Genomic DNA, 21,436 nt, shown 5'->3' on the forward strand with positions numbered 1-21,436 from the left:
GGAGCAGGAGGTCAGTCAGTTCTTACCGGTTCCATGGGGTATAAAGTCCCCGTGCCTCCTGCATGTTGCACTGTCGGTCCAAATCTATGCTGTCTCTTCCCTGGGATTCCAGAGCCGGCTGAGGACGGCAGCTGGGGAAATGAGATGGCTGAACTGCAGGTGACGGAGCGGACCACCGACCCGGCCCACTCCAATGGCCGGTTCACCATCAGCACCCTGATCAGCACCGAGGACAGCGGCAGGCCTCACTATGGCCAAGCCGATATGGCCGCATACGACACGGCTCAAGCCAGCCACCTCACCCACAACAGCACTTTCTATATGCGGACGTTTGGCTACAATACCATTGATGTGGTGCCTGCTTACGAACACTACGCCAACACGAAGTGCTCCAGCGAAAGCAAGAAAGGCAGGCCCACGCTTGCAGATCTGCACTCATTCCTCAAGGTAAACTCCAGCCAAACCGATTCCCGGCTGCCACATTGTGTGCGAAGGGAAGCATGGATTTGTCCCTTCTTTTTCTCAAAAGTTTTTCCTTTCTTTTTCTCAGAAACACACTTCTGCCTTGAGAGAGGGCTCTGGGTCTCACGATCATCTGAAACTAGGTCTCACATGGGTTACTCACATTAGTGTGATTGTGTGAACGCACACCAAGGTGGGATCTCAGTGTGAGTTCACACAATCTCACTAAAGTCGGTAACCCACATTAAACCCAGATTCAAATGATTGTGTGAATTAGGCCAGGGTGTCGACTGGTATTCCCTCCAACGCGTGCGCATGTGTGCACACTCACAAGTTTTTTGATGTTCGCTCAGTTAATTTTCGATCCCGCTCAGGTTGAATCAGGAAGGCCCCACTCCTGAATGCATGTGCATGCACACGCTGCCTTGATACTGCCACCCAGAACAAAACTCATTCTGCACTCAGATGAAAACAAAGAGGAAACACTGGTGTTGACTTGCCAGTGGAAATCAGATTTGCCATGTGGGCTTTTTAAAAATTAGTAGTAGTAGCAACCAATGAGTCCTCTTCCCTGGGGGCTTTCCAGGGAAAGCATCCCTTCTAAAGAGAGTTCTTCATCTCTACTCTCTCTAAATACAAGTGAACAATACTAGCCAAGCACTGTGTTTTGTTTAAAAATGTAGAGCTCTTTCCGGTATTCTATTTCCCTCCATATATTTTGAAAACACATGTGGGGAAGTGGGCTGAAACTTGCTCTAGCTGCATGTCTTCGTAAAATCAGAATGTGGAGAGGGATCTTGAGATGCTTGAACTCTGTGGAAGGCCCCAAGTGCCTTTAAGTTCTTCAGTCTCATACGGAGGCCCCCCCCCGAACATTTGGAGCCCTGTAACCCAAAGACAGGAGGCCACGAACCAAATCCCCAAGGTCCGTGGCTAAGTATACCTCTGCCTACCCACGGATGAAAGCTGTGCCAAGCAATTCACATCTCTTCCTGGGCACACCTGTTTGCACTCTCCGTTTTGGTGAATCTGTCCATTTCCAGAACATTTGAATTCTATCCTGAGCATGAATTATATAATGTCAAGCAAGTGGTGTTTACATTTCCAGATTGTTTTCAAATACATATGAGCATAAGAGCCAATGCTCTTTGCCAGACTTTGAATTTAAGGCCTGCTGGGCTTAATAGCCCTGCTTTCCAAGTCAAGGTGCTGAGGATTAAGATAGCAATAGCAATAGCAATAGCACTTACATTTATATACCGCTCTATAGCCGGAGCTCTCTAAGCGGTTTACAATGATTTAGCATATTGCCCCCCAACATTCTGGGTACTCATTTTACCGACCTCGGAAGGATGGAAGGCTGAGTCAACCTTGAGCCCCTGGTCAGGATCGAACTTGTAACCGTCTGGTTACAGGGCGGCAGTTTTACCACTGCGCCACCAGATGCAAATTTTCCTCCGGGCTTCTGCTTTAGGAGCCATTAGACTTAACAATTCGGTCAAGCATTGGGAAAGAACGTCCACTTTCTGGACAAGAAGTGCAAGACAAACTAGCCCATGGTGGCCTTCGGCTAGTTCCAGTTTCGGGTCAATCTGCTCATGAAACATTGTCTTTTCTAGGACAATGTTTCTGTCCCCTGCTAACTGAGCAAAGAGGCACCTTTTAAAAGTGGTGATTTTATTGAGCAGGGGGAGAGCAACTGGCCCTATCCATCCCCAGCACAGCATCCCTCCAGTGGCTGTTGCTGGTGTCTATCTTATGTTACTTTTTAAGACTGTGAGCCCTTTGGGGACAAGGGAGACATTTTATTTATTTAATTTATGTAAATTGGTTTGGGAACTTTTGTTGAAAAGCTGAATATAAATATCCAACGTATTTGTAGGTGCAACAGGGAGCTGAGATGCTCCCTTCCTTTCCCCTTTTTAATGATAATAGGAGATTAGGGTTGTAAAGGACCTTGGAGATCTTCTGCTCTTCCCACCCCTCCTGCTCAGTGCATTCATTTGCTACCATAAGGATTCTCAAACACAGGTCCCCAGATGTCACATCATCTCCAGACACAAGGGCTGAAGGATTTTGGGAGTGGTAATCCAATAACATCTGGGGACCCAAGTTTGAGAATCCCTGTGCTACATTCTTCCTGGCAGATGACCATCCAGCCTCTGTTTAAAAGCCTCCAGTGAAGGAGAGCCTGCCACTTCATGAGGCAGGCTGTTCCACAGTCCAACGGCTCTTACCTTTGGGAAATTCCTCCTAATCTCTTTTTTAGATTGTGAGCCCTTTGGGGACAGGGATCCATCTTATCTATCTATCTATCTATCTATCTATCTATCTATCTATCTATCTATCTATTATTTCTCTGTGTAAACCGCCCTGAGCCATTTTTTGGAAGGGTGGTTTAGAAATTGAATCAAATAAACATAAATAAATAAATAATGACATCTTCCTTCCATTGGCTTTCCCCCTCCCTCCAGCAAGAGAGCAGCCACCTCCATCCGCCGCCATATGAAGCCCACAGGAACAGTGGCCTTTCGGGAGGGGAGGCTGAAGAAGAGGCGGAGGAGGCAGGCGAGAAGTCCCAAGGCGAGCCTGTCCGCTTTGGATGGGTGAAAGGGGTGATGGTAAGTGGACCTTGCAGGCCCTGCCGTGATAAATCTGTGACAGTCGAAGGTGGCTTGTGCAACATGAAGAAATGCTGCCAATTATCCTGAGATAGTAAAGAAAAAGGGAAAGGTTCCCCCACCCCAACCTATGCCCACTTCAGACGCTACATCTTCTTGTGCAACAAGGGAGAGGTATCTATTTCAATTCTCTCCCCTCCCCATGCAATTTTTGTGTTAATTTGAGGGCGTCCCTAAAAGCGCATTGGGGTCATTGAGACCCCAGTCAAAGCGAATGAGACATTTTGTGCCCGGGTTATTGGGGTTTAAATGACCCCCATATGGTGAACATGCTCATTTGACAACACAAAGGCTTCTCTTTTGACAATTACAAGGAGGTGCTAATTATTCAGTTTTTTGGTTTTTTGACCCATACTTCCAGGAGAAAGGGGCCTTTAAAATGATCTCAGGTTCTCACAATGCACCCCCCCCCCACTTCTGCTGGCAAACAGTTTCCAAAGAGGCAAGATCAGGGTAGCTTGATCTGCAGAGAATGAAAGTAGATAGGCTGGAAACTTCAGGCAGGAACATGGACGGGCAAATGTGGGGTGGGAGGGAGGGTGATCAAGGTTGCTTCCCTGTTTGCAGATTGAATATTATCTTTAAGTGGGGGGATCTTGAAATGTACTCAGACACCTGAGCATCCCCTGCAAAGCTCTGCCGCTTGATTCTGCCGATTGCATAAGCAGACCATAAGCAGACGGCCAGAGCCTTGCCCCTGCTTCTCCTCCCTCTTCTTGAGGTTCTGCGCTGTTTCCATAATCCAGCTGTGACTCCTGCTTCCCCCTCTAGATCCGTTGCATGCTAAATATCTGGGGCGTGATTCTGTACTTGCGGTTACCTTGGATCACTGCACAAGCAGGAATAGGTATGTATTTCCCAATGCCTAGTTTGTTCTTAGCCACCTGATGGCACAGCCAGAGCGAGCCAGAAGTTGCCGGTTCGAATCCCTGCTGGTGTCTTTCCCGGGCTATGAGAAACACCTCTATGGGGCAGCAGCGCTATAGGAAGATGCTGAAAGGCATCCTCTCAGACTGTGCAGGAGGAGGCAATGGTCAACCCTTCCTGTATTCTACCAAAGACAACCACAGGGCTCTGTGGGTGCCAGGAGTCGAAATCGACTTGACGGCACACTTTATCTTTAGTTTATTCTTAGACCCGCCTTGCAGGTGACATCAGAAAGAAGCAGACAGTGTCACACCTGGAAGGCCCTTAGTGGACTCCCTGATATTAAACCAGAGAGGAGGTGCCAAGGGACCTGCCTGGGATCATGGAGAGCCATGAAGAATGGTGGGATAGAGATTACTGGTCTTATAAACGTACAAAGCTGCTGTTGACTGGGTTGGACCCTTGGTCCAGCAACTCAGTATTGAATGTCTACAATGATTGGCAGTACATAGGAACATAGGAAGCTGCCATATACTGAGTCAGACCCTTGGTCCATCTAGCTCAGTATTGTCTACATAGACTGGCAGCGGCTTCTCCAAGGTTGCAGGCAGGAATCTCTCTCAGCCCTCTCTTGGAGAGGCTGCCAGGGAGGGAACTTGGAACCTTCTGCTCTTCCCAGAGCGGCCCCATCCCCTGAGGGGAACAACTTACAGTGCTTACACATGCAGTCTCCCATCCAAAAGCAAATCCCCTGCTGCATTTCTAATACAATGTGATTACAAGCATGAATTGTCCCTTTTGCTAATCAGGGTCTGCCCTGGTTTGTGTTCGAATGGGAGGCTTCATGTTTGAGCATTGTAAGATAGCCCCCTCAGGGGATGTGGCCACTCTAGGAAGAGCATCTGCATGCTGTGATGATCGGGGTGGGTGGAATCCCCTGAACATATATTGCTAAATTGTCTCTTTTATCATCAAGCTGATTGATCAAGGCTGCTTAACCTTTAATTTAGACAGATTTTCAGGGCAGACGGAGCTCACATGTAGTCACCCATCCAAATGCAAACCAGGGCAGACCCTGCTTAGCAAAGGGAATGATCCATGTTCACTGCTGCAAGACCAGATTAATCCCCTTACTTAGCACTGCCAGAGTTTCAGGTAGCACTTTCCCAGCCCTACTGGAAGTTGCTGCCACCAGGTTCACTTGATGCTTTTACTAGGGAAATGCACGAGGCAGGCACAGGTTGGCAGCATCCCCCTTCATTTCTCATGACATCCTAAGCATAAGCAATATAATCCCAATGTCTGTGGGTTTCCCCCCGCACAGCACTGACATGGCTGATCATCCTGATGTCCGTGACGGTGACCACCATCACAGGCTTGTCCATCTCGGCCATCTCTACCAACGGCAAAGTCAAATCAGGTAGCCTTTTACACATCGCCAAAGGACCAGGCCAGGTTGTACACACATATACAATGCGATGTGCCTGGCATTATACAGAACAAAGTTGGCTTCTGGCCTGGGCCGCAATCGCAGGTTCGGAGTGCTCTGACCTTTAAAAGAAAGAAAGAAAGAATCTCTGCAAGGATCTTCAACTCTTTCCGGGTTGGGGAGAATATTAGGTGGGTACTGAACAACTGTGAAATGTCTTCTCACCTCCCCGAAATGTCAGGTAGGCAGTGGTTGCTCCTGGATCCTTGGGAAGGAAGTGGATATGTGGGCAAAGAGTGTGTCACCTCCTGGCTCCTACAGGAAGGTACCCGATGGGATACTTCCTGTCCTGGAGGGGGGCTCAACTTTGGCCCCCCAGCTGTTGTTGGACTACAAATCCCATCACCCCTGACAATTGGACATTATAGCTGGGGACGAAGGGAGCTGTCGTCCAACAACTTCTGGAGGGCTGGAGTTGTACAGTTGGTTGTATCCTCTTCAATCTGTTGGCCTGCCTTGCTGCATCTGCCCAGTAGCCACCGGGAGAAACTGGTTGGGGAGGGGCAGAGGGAACAGAGGATGATCCTCCAGAGTCGTTCCAGAAAGCCTTGGATTACTCTTGTACTCTATTACCTGCCATCAAGACTGCCATCTTTGGAAACAAGAAAGGGGATGCGGGGCGGGGTAGGGTAGATAGGCAACTTAGATATTAACTAATTGGCCACATTTATATACCGCCCCATATAATATCTCTGGGTGGCTCACGTATAAAAACACAACAATTAAAATCCTAAATCATATCAAACAAAATAACCATCAATAAAACGTGTGAACATTATAAACAAAAAGCCTGATAAAATAGGCGTGTTTCGAAAAGTCAGTTAAAAACAGCAAGAGATGGGGAGGTTCTGATTTCATTTGGGAGTGTGTTCCAGAGCCCTCCTGGGGCAACCCTAGAGAAGGCCCAGTTTCGAGTCACCACCAAACGAATCGGTGGTAACCATAACCAGATCTCCCCCAATGATCTTAATAGATGGTGGAGTTCATGAAGAACCACATTGGCTGTGTTCTCACAATCATAAGGATTCTGGTTAATCAGCATCAATGAGGCCCACAAGGCTGATTGTGAGAACATAGAATTCCAGGGCAAACCTGGTCAAATGGGTCTGGATAGTCTGTATTTAACCAGGATAGATAAAAAGGACCAAGTTCTAGTTCTTTATTCTGGCTAAATGATGGTTATCTGGAATGGTTTGACCAGAATTGCCCTGAAATTCTGGATTCTCACAATCAGAGGAGCATAGGAGTCAGAGCTTTGGTCCCTCTATCTCAGTATTGTCAACACTGACTGGCAGCAGCTCTCCAAGGTTTCAGGCACGAGTCTTCCCAGCCCTACCTGGAGATGCTGCCAGGAAGCGAACCTGGGACCAGAATCCTTTTAACCAGAATCCTTGGGATTGTGAAAATGCAGCCTGTGACCATTCTCGTGTTCTAATCCGCTAGGTGGGACGTATTTCCTTATTTCAAGAAGTCTCGGGCCTGAGCTGGGCGGCTCCATTGGCCTCATCTTTGCCTTTGCCAATGCCGTGGCTGTGGCCATGCACACCGTTGGCTTTGCGGAAACGGTGCGGGACCTGCTTCTGGTAAGTCACAGCCCTCCTTCAGGCAGCCTCAGGCCTTTGCTGGAGCAACAGCTCATCTCGAGCTCCTGCCGACTGGTGACTTTAGCCAGTAGTATTCCCAGCTTCAACTGGCTTGAACTCTGACCATGCTTCTTCTGCCTAGCCCCCTGTATTGATTACTGGTTTGACTTGGGCCTCCTTGACCTTGTCTCTGCCTTGACTACTGTACCTGCTTGACTCCTTACGCCTGATTTTGCTTGCTTGACCTCATCTCTGCCTTGCGCTTTGCAAATCTTGACTACTGGTGAGACTCTGGCCTGCCTGAGGCTCTCGTCTTGCCCTGCCCTTGTACCAGCTGAGCCTTGTTGTAAGAACTGTGACCGTCCAGAGCAGGACCTGAGGTTGAGGACCCTGGGCATCAGGGCACCTTGGGGTGCTTTCACTTCCATTACAGAATCCTACATTAATCCTACAAACAGCTGAAAGATGGATTTGTTTCCCCAGGAATATAATTCTTCTATTGTAGACCCCACAAATGACATCCGCATCATTGGGGTCATCACAGTGACGGTGCTTCTTGGGATTTCCTTGGCTGGCATGGAATGGGAAGCAAAGGTAGGGTGTTTTTCTTTTTTTGGGGGGTGGTTAAGAGTGTAAGGATGGCTCTGCCAAGTCAGACCACAAGGTCCATCTAGGCCAAGGGGGTCCCAGTCTTGGGTCATCAAATGTTGTTGGACCACAACTCCTATCATCCCCTTTGGCCTTTTGGCTGGGGGTGTTGGGAGTTGTAGTCCATCAACATCTGGGGCCCAAGGTTGAGAACCCCTTGGACAACTCTATGAATGTTGCTCTGATCTCCTTAGAAGAATGGTGGAGTACAGCTGCAATAGATGAATAAGTGAATCTATGTCCCACCCAGTTAACTTCCAGGCTAACCAGGGATCCGAGCCTGTGCCTTTCCCACCACAGTTTTATGCAATCAATCAATCATTTTATTTACAGCCGTAAGCCAAACAACACAGCTTTATGCCATGGAGCCTCCTGGTGCTCACACTGGTTTTTGCTTGGCCACACAGGCACAAGTCCTCTTCTTCTTCATCATCATGATCTCCTTCATCAACTACATTGTGGGCACCATCATTCCAGCCAGCCAGGAGAAGCAAGCCAAAGGATTCTTCAGTTACAGGGGTGAGCAGCTGCTGGGGTGGGAATCTTATGAGAGCAAAACAGCCCCAGAAGAACTGGGAAGGAGAGCTGGTCTTGTGGGAATGAGCATGAATTTTTCCTTTGCTAAACAGACTCCCTGGTATGCATCTGGATGGGTGACTACATGTGAGCACTGTAAGACAGTCCCCTTAAAGGATGGGGTCAGAGCTCAGTGGAAGAGCATCTGCTTTGTATGCAGAAGGTCACAGTTCCCTCCCTGGCAGCATCTCCAAGTGGGGCTGGGAGACGCTCCTCCCTGAAACCTTGGAGAGCTGCTGCCAGTCAGTGTTGACAGTACTGAGCTAGACTCAGTAGGAGGCCGCTTCCTGTGTTTCTAAGTAGCTTGACAAGGGAGCAAATTGACACAATTCACACATCATCCCCAGTGATGACACAATTTGTTGACACAAACAGTTGACATAACTTCTGTGGTTGCTGAGTCAATCAGCTAAAACGAAGACCAGAGGAGAGCTGGTCTTGTGGTAGCAAGCATGACTTGTCCCCTTAGCTAAGCAGGGTCTGCCCTGGTTGCAATCTAGAAGTGTGAGCACTGGAAGAGATTCCCCTCAGGGGATGGAGCCAATCTGGGAAGAGCAGAAGGTTCCAGGTTCCCTCCCTGGCAGAATCTCCAAGATAGGGCTGAGAGAGATTCCTGCCTGCCACCTTGGAGAAGCCGCTGCCAGTCTGTGTAGACAATACTGAGCTAGATAGACCTATGGTTTGACTCAGTATACGGCAGCTTCTTATGTTCCTGTGTCCCTATGAAAGCTTCACTTTAAACCTCAGCAGAACTTGGATTCTGATTCTCCACTAGGTGCTGACCCTGAAGATTTCTGGATCAGCCCAGAGGTCCTTCTAGTCCAGAATCCTGTTTCTCATAGTGAGCAACCAGGTTTTGAAGGAAATAGCCTTCCCATACTGTTATCTCCCAACTACTGGTATCAAGAGGCAAATGAATGTATTGTGGCTGGGGATGATGGGAGTTGTAGTCCAACTTCTGGTGACACAAGGTTGGGAACCTCCATGTTACAGCATTGCCCCATGAAAGCAAAACTGAATCCAAAGATGTTCTCCCACATGTGCTAGAAAATGCAGTAGAGCTTGCCCAGGTATGAGAACTGCTGCGGAACCTACCTATGCAAATCCTTTCTCATCTCTTAGAACAGAGTCCCTGCAGTTCAGTTTAGGCGTGTTTTATTATTCTTTCTTTTCTTTTTTTAAGCTAACCAAGATGTGTTTTGTGTGTCGAATATCTTTGTAAGATGGTAGATTGCAGAGCTATCGGTTCTTGACTTGCTGATACATTGATGAAATGCCAAAATGTTGAGTGTGTGTATGGTTGGGAGAGGATTTATCAGTGGCTGGAAATTGCTTCCAACCAACCAACCAACACTCCTTCTCCCTGTTTCTTCTTTCCCAGCTGATATTTTTGCTCAGAACTTTGTGCCAAACTGGCGTGGGGCGGATGGCACCTTCTTTGGCTTGTTCTCCATCTTTTTCCCATCAGCTACTGGCATCTTGGCAGGAGCCAACATTTCAGGTGATTTGAAGGTAGGCACTGAATGAATTGGTGAGCGAACCACTCAGTCGGTGAGGCTGATATACTATTGCTGTCCCTGTGGAACTTGTCTGTTCACATCTTCCCAATTCCGTTCCCTAGGATCCTGCTGTGGCCATTCCTAAAGGTACCCTCGTGGCTATTTTCTGGACGACTATATCGTATCTGGTTATTTCTGCTACAATTGGTAGGTGATGGACGGGCATCTGATTTCATCAGTGGGGAACCACTGACTGATATCCAGAGCAATGGAGCACTTGCAGACCCATCTTGAGCTGACACAAAACTGTTGTGTTAAACACAACAGTTGTCCTAGCTAGGTGTGCTACCTCAACTGCAGTGCATCTCGCTGGTTGTAAAGAGAGCTTTGCACAAAGAGAAGAGTTGGTATTGTGGTAGCAAGCATGAGTTGTTTCCTTTGCTAAGCACAGCCTGTCCTGGTTGCATCTGAATGGGAGACTTGATGTGTAAGCACTGGAAGATACCCCGCTCAGGGGATGGGACTGTTCTGGGAACAGCATCTGCATGCTTGCATGCAGAGGGTTCCAAGTTCCCTCCAAGATAGGGCCGAGAGAGACTCCTGCCTGCAACCTTGGAGAAGCTGCTGCCAGTCTATGTAGCCAATACTGAGCTAGATGGACCAATGCTCTGACTCAGCATATGGCAGCTTCCTAAGTTCCTATAAGGGTGCTAGAGCGCAAGAGTGCAATTCTGCAAAAAGTAATCCATGTGGTGCTTGCTTTTACCCTCACATGGAAATAACAGCAGATTCAGGTGGGTGGGGAAATTTAGGTCAAGGAAGCAATATGGGAAGAAGTGGTTAAGCACCCTCCTCCTGCAGCACGGCTTCCTCAGTCTTCAGAGAAGCCACGTGGGACTGCTAGTTAGTTAAAACAACAACAACAACAACAACAACAACGACCCAAACACACACAGGATCCAGGCCATGGATCTTTTGGGTCAAAACAATTAGCTTGGCCCTGAACTTCATATTGCAGCTTCTTCATGGTGCAGAACCAATGGTGTCTAGTTGCTGTCCATGGTGCTGAAGCTTCATTTACTATCTATTTACTTACTTATTCACTACAGCAGTATACTGCCCTATACAAAAATGTCCTGGCATTAAACTCACAATCTAAAAACCACTAAAACATTAACATGTTTAAAACCATTTTAAAATACAAATAAAACCTCTAAAAACCAAAGCTTTAAAACTATAAACTAAAAGCCTGACTAAACAGGTATGTTTCCAGGTCCTTTGGCTTTGGCTTTGGAATGTGCTCCCTGCTGAAATAAGAGCATCTCCTTTTTTGTTCGTTTTCAGGAAGACCCTCAAGACTCTCCTTTTCTTGCAAGCTTTTAATCAGAATTAATTTTAGTAATTTTAGCATTTTAGTAACTGTTTCATACTATTGTTTTTATTGTCTCGTGTATTTTAATCGGTGTTTACTTTTAAATATTATTTTAAATTTTGTACACCACCTAGAGATGTACATATCAGGTGGTAAACAAATAGGATGGATAGATAGATAGATAGATAGATAGATAGATAGATAGATAGATAGACAGGACATTAAGAGCAGGGGAGACTCTAATTAGGAAACTTGTTCCTGAGTCCTGAGGCAACTCTAGAAAGGGCCTAGTTTTGAGTTGCCACCAAGCAACCGAGCTAGTGGCAACCACATCCGGACCTCTCCAGATGATCTTAATAGGTGGTGGGGTTGAGAAGGAGTCCTCTTTATCATTTCTGTATGGGTGTTTAGAAAGTGGAGACTTTAAAACTAGCAAGTTAACAGGGCTGTTCTCACATCCGTTAACTGGGAAGGTCTTCCGGATCTGTGCAAGCTCCTGGTTTTTGGTTGTGTGTGAGTTAAAAGGGGGAAATGATCATGTGGGAGGTGGGCACAGGCTCCAGTGGTGTTTCCTCCTACCTTGGGAATCTGCTGGATAAAAGTCCTGGCTGGGATGATGCCATCAGAGCCTGTGCTCACCTCCCACATGATCACTTCCCCCTCCTCCCTTCTAACTTTTAACTTACACATGAACAGAAATCGGGAGTGTGCCCAGCTCCCAAAGCACAGCTTCCAAACCTTTCCCACCCATTTAACCATTGTGAGAACAACCCTAACATGTTAGAAGGCATTCCTTGTATGGATGAGAGTTGTGGAGGGGTGTTTGTTTGAAACACAGAGAGTGAGAGTTGAGAGGGAAAGGAACAGGAAACAATCCCAGGCTATTCCTTCCTAGGGGCGTGTGTGGTCCGGGATGCATCTGGAAATGTGAATGACACCATTTCTGCTGGCTCTCTGGGCTGCGAAGGAATTGCTTGTGGCTATGGCTGGAACTTCACGGAGTGTGCTCAGAGCCACAGCTGTCATTATGGGCTCATCAATTATTACCAGGTATCCTGATAGCCTGATGGGGATCTGGGGCCATAAATGGGGGAGGAGAGCTGGTCTTGTGGTGGCAAGCATGAATTGTCCCTTTTGCTAAGCAGGGCCCACCCTGGTTTACATGAGGATGGTAAAAACAAAGACAATGTTATTTGGATTCACCAACAATGATAAGAATCCCCACTACTACTTTTCAACCTTAAAAAGTGGTTTACATTTTTAAAAAACGTTCTCAAAGCAGTTTACATAGAAAAAGTAAATAAAATAAGATGGTCCCCTGTCCCCAAAGGGTCCACAATCTTAAAAAATAAATAAATTGACAGATACCAGCAGCAGCCACTGGAGGGAGAGAGGAATGGGAGACTACATGTGTGATCACTGTACGGTAATCCCCTTAGGGGATGGAGCCGCTTTGGGGAGAGCAGAAGGTTTCAAGTTCCCTCCCTGGCAGCATCTCCAAGATAGGGCTGAGAGAGATTCCTGCCTGCAGCCTTGGAGAAGCCGCTGCCGGTCTGTGAAGACAATACTGAGCTAGATAGACCAATGGTCTGACTCAGGATATGGCAGCTTCCTGTGTTCCTGTGATGCTGTGCTGGGGTTGGATAGGACCTGTTGCCCTACTATAAGAAAATCACCACTTTAAAAAGTGCCTCTTTGCCCAGTTAGCAGGGGAAATGTATTGGATGCTCTTCTTAGAAAATCAGGTTATCAAGGAATTATTACAAGGAGACCTATATTCTATAACAGCCACTGTAGAAGACCATTGTGGGACAAAATGCATTTGGCTGCCTTTTAGAATCTAGAAGAAACACCTTTCAGGAAGTTATTATTATCTCAGACACTCATGAGACGCTGTGTGGCTGTTCTCTTCTGGAACTGATGGACTATTTATCTCTGAAATATTACTAGTATGTGGACATTTCTGGACTATTTTTAGAATACCAGTCTTCTTCTTCAGATGAACTATCCCCTTTCAGAATTCTAGACACAAGATGGACCTTGGATACAACATACTAGTATTTGTACAACTTAGGAATTTGGTAGGAGCATATTAATTTTAACTTGATCAGGTTTTTAGTGATGAGTGGTGTGCATGTTATGATTTTAAATAATAGTTTTTACATGACCCATATTAAATGTGCCTATATATATATATATGAATTTTGATGATATTTTATATAATATTTATATAGTCATTATTGGATATATTCGAATAGATCACTACAAGTGACCGCTATCTGCTGTAAGATATTCCCCTTAGGGGTGGGGCTGTATTAGAGCATCTGCTTACATGAGGAAGGGCCCAGGTTCAATCTCTGGCAGTATGTCCAGGTGAGAGAGACTCCTGCCTGAAATCTTGGAGAACCACTGCCAGGCAGTGTAGACCAGGGATTCTCAACGTTGGGTCCCCAGATGTTATTGGACTTCAACTCCCACAATCCTCAGCCAAAGGCCACTGGGCCTGGGGATTATGGGAGCTGAAGTCCAATAACATCTGGAGACCCAACATTGAGAATCCCTGGTGTAGACAGTACTGTAGGCATCGTCTTATGCTCCTAAGTGCTGATCCTTACTAGGTGAGCATCCTGTTCCAAGTAATCTGTGGGTTGCTTTCCCAACAGACCCTGAGCATGGTGTCTGGCTTTGCTCCGCTCATCACTGCAGGAATCTTTGGGGCCACTCTCTCCTCCGCTCTGGCCTGCCTCGTCTCAGCACCCAAAGTATTCCAGGTAAGATTGGTGACCTATGGAACTGCTCTAGAGAGAACAAGTGAAATGCATCTCTTAGCCCATTATCAGGTAGGGATGTTGGTTCAGTGTAGGGCTGGGCAAACGTGGCCTTCCAGCTGTTGACTGCAATTGATTGTGGCTGGGGACGATGGGAGTTGTAGTTCAACAGCTGGAGGGCCACATTTGCTCAGTGCTGGTCCATTGGGTATGTGCTTCAGATCCTGATGCTCACAAACAATACTCTGCAAGGCACTAACTGTCTCACATGTGAACTCAGTAGAGATCTCTAGAAACAATACAGATCTTCTTTCTGAAGCTGGGAAGATGACTGATATAAAGAGGTGAAGCACTGCTCAGTGAGAAGGTGATCAGTCTTATTGTCTTCAAAGTAAAAGCAATTGTCCTTGAGGCTTCTGGCAGACCAAAGGGGAAATGGCTCAAGTGGGCCATTCCAAGGATAACAGAATCAGACATGCTACCACTTTCCCAATGACTGTAGCCTTAGGCAAATTTTCAAATTGGTATTATATATACCCATCGGCCCCTACCATAAGGCCATGTTTTTACAAAACCCTTAAATAAGAACATGAGAACAGCCCTGCTGGATCAGGCCCAAGGCCCATCTAGTCCAGCATCCTGTCTCACACAGTAGCCCACCAGATGCCATTGGGAAGCCCACAGGCAAGAGATGAAAGAATGCACTCTTTTCTGCTATTGCTCCCTTGCAACGGGTATTTAGAGGCATCATGCCTCTGAGGCTGGAGGTGGTATTTATAGGTAGTGTCTGAAACAAGCAAAATATGTTGGTAATAGAATCAGAATTGGTGTCCAAAAATTCTGATTCCATTACCGTTGTATTTTGCATGTTTCAGATGCTATAATATTTACAGATTTTATAAAAATATGGCCTTATATTAGGAGATGGTCTCTTCCCAGTGGCTATATACAATAAATTTCACTTATGGCTACAGTCATAGCAAAAGTGGTGATATGTCTGATTCCATTACTCTACCACATAGCTATGGTACATGTTGAATGAAGAAGGCCCAACAGGGTAGGGAGAGGAAAGGAAGAGACAACAGCAAACTGGGGAAGAACAAACACAAATGCAGTAGTAAAAAATATGCAGAGACGTCCTGGTAGACCAGTTAGGATATGGCCAAACTCGTTCGCCTTTTCTAGTGAATAGATCTCGGATTCCTTCCTTCCTTTCCAACCTTTGTGTTGCAGCTTGGACTATGAGCTTGTGACCTGAATGGGACCTTGTTATGACATCTTGCTCTCTCCAACAGTGCCTCTGTAAGGACCAACTCTACCCTGTCATTGGCTTTTTTGGGAAGGGATATGGAAAAAATGATGAGCCCATCCGGGGTTACATGCTGACCTACGTGATTGCCATTGGCTTCATTCTGATCGGTATGCTCTTCGGGGGTACTGAGTACCGGGCAGTTTCTGATTTGACATGGGGTGGCATGGATGCCAATAATCGGAGGATCTCTTGAATCCTGTTCCAGAAGTCTCCAGTTCTACACTCTCAAACCCACTTGATGTTGTACCTAGGAAGCCGCCTTATCTTGAGTCAGACCATTAGTCCGTCTAGCTCAATATTGTCTACACTGACAGGCAGTGATTTTCCCAAGTTTGCAAGTAGGAGTCCCTCTCAGCCCTACCCGGAAATGCCAGAGATAGAACCTGGTGCCTTTTGTGTGCAAAGCAGATATTCTACCACTGAGCCATGGCCTCGTCCCCAACTAGCTCAGTATTGTCTGCACGGACTGGCAGCAGCTCTCCAAAGTTCAGACAGGAGTCTCTCCCAGCCCTGCCCAGAGATGCTGCCAGGAATTGAATCTGGGACCACATGCATGCAAGCAGATGCTCTACCAATGAGCTTCAGCCCTAAGGGGAATATCTTGCAGCAGAAAGCACTCACATGTAGTCACCCATCCAAATGCAAACCAAGGTGAATGCTGATTAGCAAAGTGGACAAATACGAATACAACGGATATTTATATACCGCTTTTCAACAAAAAGTTCCCAAAATGGCTATAAACAAACAAATAAAATGGCTCCCTGTCCCCAAAGGGCTCACAATTTATGCTTGCTCCCACAATTAAAAAAACAACAACACCCCAACAATAATAAACTTTATTTGTTAGCTGCCCCGGGCTGATTTGAATAATGTACCCAGATGAACCAACCCTCTCTTTCTGACTATTACAGCGGAACTGAACACCATTGCTCCCATCATCTCCAACTTCTTCTTGTGTTCCTACGCTCTCATCAACTTCAGCTGTTTCCACGCTTCCATTACAAACTCCCCAGGTGAGGACTTGCGTCCTGGCACTGAGCAGCCCAGCTAATCTGCCAGGCTAGAGAGATGGAAACTTGACTTTCATCAGGTCGGAGTGTTCCTAGGAGGTCTAATGTGGCTTGTGAACATTGGCTTGAGAAGTAGGGAGAGAGCCTTTCAATCAATACCAAGACTAGTTATCTTCTTGAGTCCATCCATATTATATCAAGGGATAATTCTACACATCCAGCCACTATCTTTAGACGTCTTGACCTCAGATTACATAGAATCTTCACCACGGTAGATGTTTTCTCTCAGATATCTTGTTGGTAGGGTGCCACTTGGAAAAGAGGGCAGGCCTGCTGTTCCATTAAGAGATGCACAGAAGCTGGAATTTCGGCAGGTGCAGCTTGTCATGCAGGGGAAAGAGAATCTGCGCCGGCTGTAATTCCCACTTCTGTGCATCTCTTAAAGGTATAGAAGACCTGTCCTCTTTTCCATATGGGAGCCGTACCTGTTGGCCTTTACATTAGACCATCTACCTTTTCAGGATGGGGGAATCTTTTTTGAAATGGTGCATATTATGTTCTAAAATGCTTAGCAGTTTGTTTAACAGGTGGATAGTGTACACCAAAGATCTCACTGGCTAGCATCCAGATGATGAAAGTACTCAAAAGTACATGGAGGAGTTACACTAAAGGACTATTTAATTTCAATAGGACTTCCACTGAGTAATTTAGCCAGGGTGTCTGCCATCATCTGCCAACGTTCTAGACTCACCAGTGCATGTAACATCCATTTAGGAGTCTTTTAGCAAATTTTTCCAGGAGTGACCTTTCCCAATAGCAAAGAACCTGTTGCTATGCCTTCCTGAAAGCAACAGAGAGACATTGATCTACAGTGGAGAATAAAGCTGACACACCTTGAAGGAGTGCGTCAGGATTCCAATAACATACTAGGCATACTAGAATGCATTTGGGTCAAAGCATTCTGCCTAGTTTTGGTTGCTGCACACACTCCTGTTTTCTACTTGTGTGCAAGGGGAAAACATAGGAACATAGGAAGCTGCCATATACTGAGTCAGACCCTTGGTCCATCTAGCTCAGCATTGTCTTCCCAGACTGGCAGCAGCTTCTCCAAGGCTGCAGGCAGGAGTCTCTCTCAGCCCTATCTTGGAGATGCTGCCAGGGAGGGAACTTGGAGCCTCTCTGCTTGCAAGCATGCAGGTGCTTTTCCCAGAGTGGCTCCATCTCCTAAGTAGGATATCTTCTAGTGCTCACACATGTAGTCTCCCATTCAAATGCAAACCAAGGTGGACCCTGCTGAGCAAAGGGAACGAGTCATGCTTGCTACCACAAGACCAGCTCTCCTCCCATAGACCAGGTTGGCAGTGCTGGCAGTGATTGTCAATGAGCCTCTGGCTGGATAAGACGGCTTTTCCTCCTACGTCAGTCAGCAGCTGGGTAGGATGGACCCCTCCTACCCAGCAGCAGCAGGTTAGCAGATGATCGCTGCCCATGCTTCCTAACTTGCTTCTTCCGCACACATGTGCAGGAAACGGGAGCGCACACAGCTCCCGTAACTGGGTAGGAGGCTTCCCCTACCCAGTTTTCCATTGGGTGTATGAGCCTAACGTATGCCGAGTCCTTTGAACATGCAACAGGTGACGAGGATTCCCTTTTGTGCCATCTCCACACACAGGTTGGCGGCCGTCCTTCAGGTACTACAGCAAGTGGGCAGCTCTGTTTGGGGCCGTGATCTCCGTGGTCATTATGTTCCTGCTGACCTGGTGGGCAGCCCTCATAGCCATTGGGATTGTGGTCTTCTTGCTGGGATATGTCCTGTATAAGAAACCTGGTATGTAACTGGCATCAACGGTTCACACGTTGGTCCAGAGGGGACAAAGGGTGTGTGGCCTCGAGCTCCGAAGCACCCGAGTGAGAGCTTCTGTATCATTTCAGGCAGCGCTTGCTGCCTGAAAGCATCTGTTCTCCCTTTCGCTCCCTCTCTTGCTGACATTGAAATGGATCTCCCATTTTGTTGCCAACTCCCCCAGTTAGGAGAGAGCCTTTTGGAGCTCTTTTGGATTTCAATGAATCTGTTTTGGATTTCACTGTCCTAAATAGTTTAGTGTCATCTGCAAATCTGGCCACCTCTCTGCTTACCCCAACTTCTAGATCATTTATGAATAGGGAGAGAAAGGGGAATAGATGCTTTCAGGCAGCAAATGCTGCCTGAAAAGGATAGGCAAGCGCTTGCTTGGGTCTCCCGGTAGCCTGGGCGGGGCGGGGTTCATTTGGGGCACACTCCGTGCGCATGACGTCACATCTTCAGAGGGGCCGCCAGGCAGGGTGGACCCAGGCCACCCTTCGGCTGGCTTGGCGCCTGCATCGAGCACAGCATAAGCCTTGCAGGAAATCTGCTCCCATGTCTTGTGAACACAACTCCAGCTACCATTATACAAAATGGCGGAAGTGATCCCAGTGAGATGTTTGTCTCCAGGGGTGAACTGGGGCTCATCCGTGCAAGCTGGTTCCTACAACATGGCCCTGAACTATTCCATGGGACTCAATGAAGTGGATGATCACATCAAGAACTACAGGTCAGTGAGCATACTCTGATCTGTACGGCACTGCCAATGGCGGGAGGGTGGTACTTTAGCTTCCCACTCAACAAAGATCAGGTGACAGCAAGAGCCAATAGGCAGCATAGATGGTTCATCATGGGGTGTGGCCACTAGTGGCAAGATGGACCACACTGCCCTTCTGCCATTTCCAGTCGCTGCTTCGTTCACGCATTGTTTGGGTTGGGTGCATTTTTTCTTGCTCCAGGCAGGGAACGAACGCACCCTACCCGAAAGGCACAGGAACAAAGCACCAACCAGAAGCATCTTGCTTCTAATGGCTAGAGGCGCAGGGGAGATCAGGGGTTGGATGAGCATCTGACGGCCCCTTGGAGGCGTGAGGAAAGCAGAGGTCGAGCCTCTGGTGGCTTCAGAAGTGCAGGGCTTTGGTGGCCTGAGGACACATATCCTCCTATGCTCCATAGTAGCCACGTGCCTGACATGGGTGGGTTGATTCCATTTCCCCCTCGCAACAACCCTGCAAGGACTGCAAAAGTGGGACCTGCCCAAGAAGTCTTGCTGCTTGAGACAGAAAATGCCACCCCACCCCCCAAGACATGCAGACAGGCCACCATCGGACTCTCCTCCTGCTAGCTTTTGAAATTTGCCACCGGAGGTAACGGCCCTCTCACGCCACATGGTAGGCTGGCTCAGTTTATTTATTTATTTATTTTTAACATTTTATATCTCGCTCTTCCTCCAAGGAGCCCAGAGCGATGTACTACATACTTAAGTTTCTTCACACAACAGCCCTGTGAAGTAGGTTAGGCTGAGAGAGAAGTGACTGGCCCAGAGTCACCCAGCAAGTCTCATGGCTGAATGAGGATTTGAACTCGGGTTTCCCTGGTCCTAGTCCAGCACTCTAACCACTACACCACGCTGGCTCTGCGTGGTGCAAATGATCCTCTGTGACTTCTCACTGCTTCCTCTTCAGACCTCAGTGCCTGGTCCTGACTGGCCCTCCCAACTGCCGCCCAGCACTGGTGGATTTCGTGGGCACCTTTACCAAAAACCTGAGCCTGATGATCTGTGGGAATGTGATGACTGTGAGTATTGATTGCCATGGTGTAGCTGATGTGGCAGAAGCTTGATCTTGGAGAAGCCAGGGAGGGAACTTGGAACCTAGATGCTCTTCCCAGAGCGGCTCCATCCCCTGAGGGGAATCTCTTGCAGTGCTCACACATAAAGTCTCCCTTTCATATGCAACCAGGGCGGACCCTGCTTAGCTAAGGGGACAAGTCATGCTTGCTGCCACAAGACCAGCTTGCCACCCTGCTGGCACAGCAGCAATTTGCCACCAGAGGCAACTGCTGTGACTTGCCTCATGAAAGGACCGCCATTGTCTTACTGAATGACCAGGTCTTCAGCCAGGCAGCTCTCCGAAGGCAGAGTCCTCTCTGTCCACCAAAGAGCAAGCCTTCCCATGTGCTGCAGTCCAGCCATGCTCTCTCTGTTGTCCTTCTATGGTTTCTCCCTGCTTTTTCACAGGGGCCACACAAACAGAAGCTGTCTGAGCTCCGGCTCACATCCAGATGCCATCTCAAGTGGCTGAGCAAGAGGAAGATCAAGGCCTTCTATACGGATGTCTTGGCGGAAGACTTGAGAACCGGAGCGCAGATCCTGATGCAGGTAAAAACCAAGAGTGGGGTCTTGGAGGGCTGGCCCACCCATAGAGGCAACCTAGGCAGCTGCCTTGGGCGCCAAGTTTTAAGGGGCGGCCGCACCAGGCCCATTCACTGGCGAGGTGACAGCAGAGTAAGAGGCAGAGGAGACCAGGGAGAAAGAGGTGGGGGCAGCAGTGCCTGGTGGGGCCCGGGATGGGCCATGGCGAGTGTATACCCCAGCACAGGCAGTGGCAGTAGCTGGGGCAATGTCAAAGTCATATTTCAGCCTAGGGCACCAAAACTTAGAGCCAACCCCAGGAGCTTGAAATTCCAAGGATATGCTGGTGGTCCAAATCTGTAGAGCTGCACGGAGAAATCCTCAAGTGCTTTTTATAAGCGTTCAAGATTCTAATGAGACAAGGTCACTGTTGTTTGCTATAGCAGTAGTACTTGATGACAGAATGCTTCATGCCAGCACAATCAGTTTTGCAGCACTTGGATTCAGTTCCTGTTGCCCACAGCTTTTCAGACTGTAGTCAGCTGCTGCATTATTTTCTTGCGGACAGGTTCTGACGTAACCTAGGAAGCTGCCTTCTACCGAGTCAGACCCTTGGTCCATCTCGCTCAGTATTGTCTACCCAGACTGGCAGCGGCTTCTCCATGGTTGCAGGCAGGAGTCTCTCTCAGTCCTATCTTGGAGATCCTGCCAGGGGAACTTTCTGCCTGCAAACATGCAGGTGCTCTTCCCAGAGCAGGCCCATCCCCTAATGGGAATATCTTACAGTGCTCACACATGTAGTCTCCCATTAAAATGCAAACCAGAGCAGACCTGGCTTAGCAAGGGGACAATTCATGCTTTCTACCACAATTTCCCCCCACTGAGGAGAAACAGACACACTGGTTTATCTAACAACAGGTAAGAACCCACCCCCCATGCTTTGACCTTAGTTGTTTTTGTAGGATGATGTGGT

General features: G+C 47.7%; 1 protein-coding gene across 1 annotated transcript in view; it reads left to right on the forward strand.

Moving 5' to 3' along the window:
* SLC12A3 (solute carrier family 12 member 3) overlaps window positions 1–21,436 on the forward strand; it is a 33,460-nt gene continuing 12,024 nt past the window's right edge. Inside the window, exons 1-17 of the mRNA XM_053271159.1 lie at window positions 1–447; window positions 2,937–3,083; window positions 3,915–3,990; window positions 5,335–5,430; window positions 6,943–7,082; window positions 7,566–7,676; window positions 8,138–8,249; window positions 9,688–9,818; window positions 9,928–10,012; window positions 12,073–12,227; window positions 13,841–13,948; window positions 15,241–15,364; window positions 16,169–16,270; window positions 17,940–18,095; window positions 18,741–18,840; window positions 19,796–19,907; window positions 20,350–20,490. Coding sequence (XP_053127134.1) covers window positions 34–447; window positions 2,937–3,083; window positions 3,915–3,990; window positions 5,335–5,430; window positions 6,943–7,082; window positions 7,566–7,676; window positions 8,138–8,249; window positions 9,688–9,818; window positions 9,928–10,012; window positions 12,073–12,227; window positions 13,841–13,948; window positions 15,241–15,364; window positions 16,169–16,270; window positions 17,940–18,095; window positions 18,741–18,840; window positions 19,796–19,907; window positions 20,350–20,490 — 2,310 coding nt within the window. The 5' untranslated portion in view covers window positions 1–33. The remainder of the gene's footprint in view (window positions 448–2,936; window positions 3,084–3,914; window positions 3,991–5,334; window positions 5,431–6,942; window positions 7,083–7,565; window positions 7,677–8,137; window positions 8,250–9,687; window positions 9,819–9,927; window positions 10,013–12,072; window positions 12,228–13,840; window positions 13,949–15,240; window positions 15,365–16,168; window positions 16,271–17,939; window positions 18,096–18,740; window positions 18,841–19,795; window positions 19,908–20,349; window positions 20,491–21,436) is intronic.

This window comes from Hemicordylus capensis, chromosome 9 (assembly GCF_027244095.1).
Source record: "Hemicordylus capensis ecotype Gifberg chromosome 9, rHemCap1.1.pri, whole genome shotgun sequence".
Lineage (NCBI taxonomy): Eukaryota > Metazoa > Chordata > Lepidosauria > Squamata > Cordylidae > Hemicordylus > Hemicordylus capensis.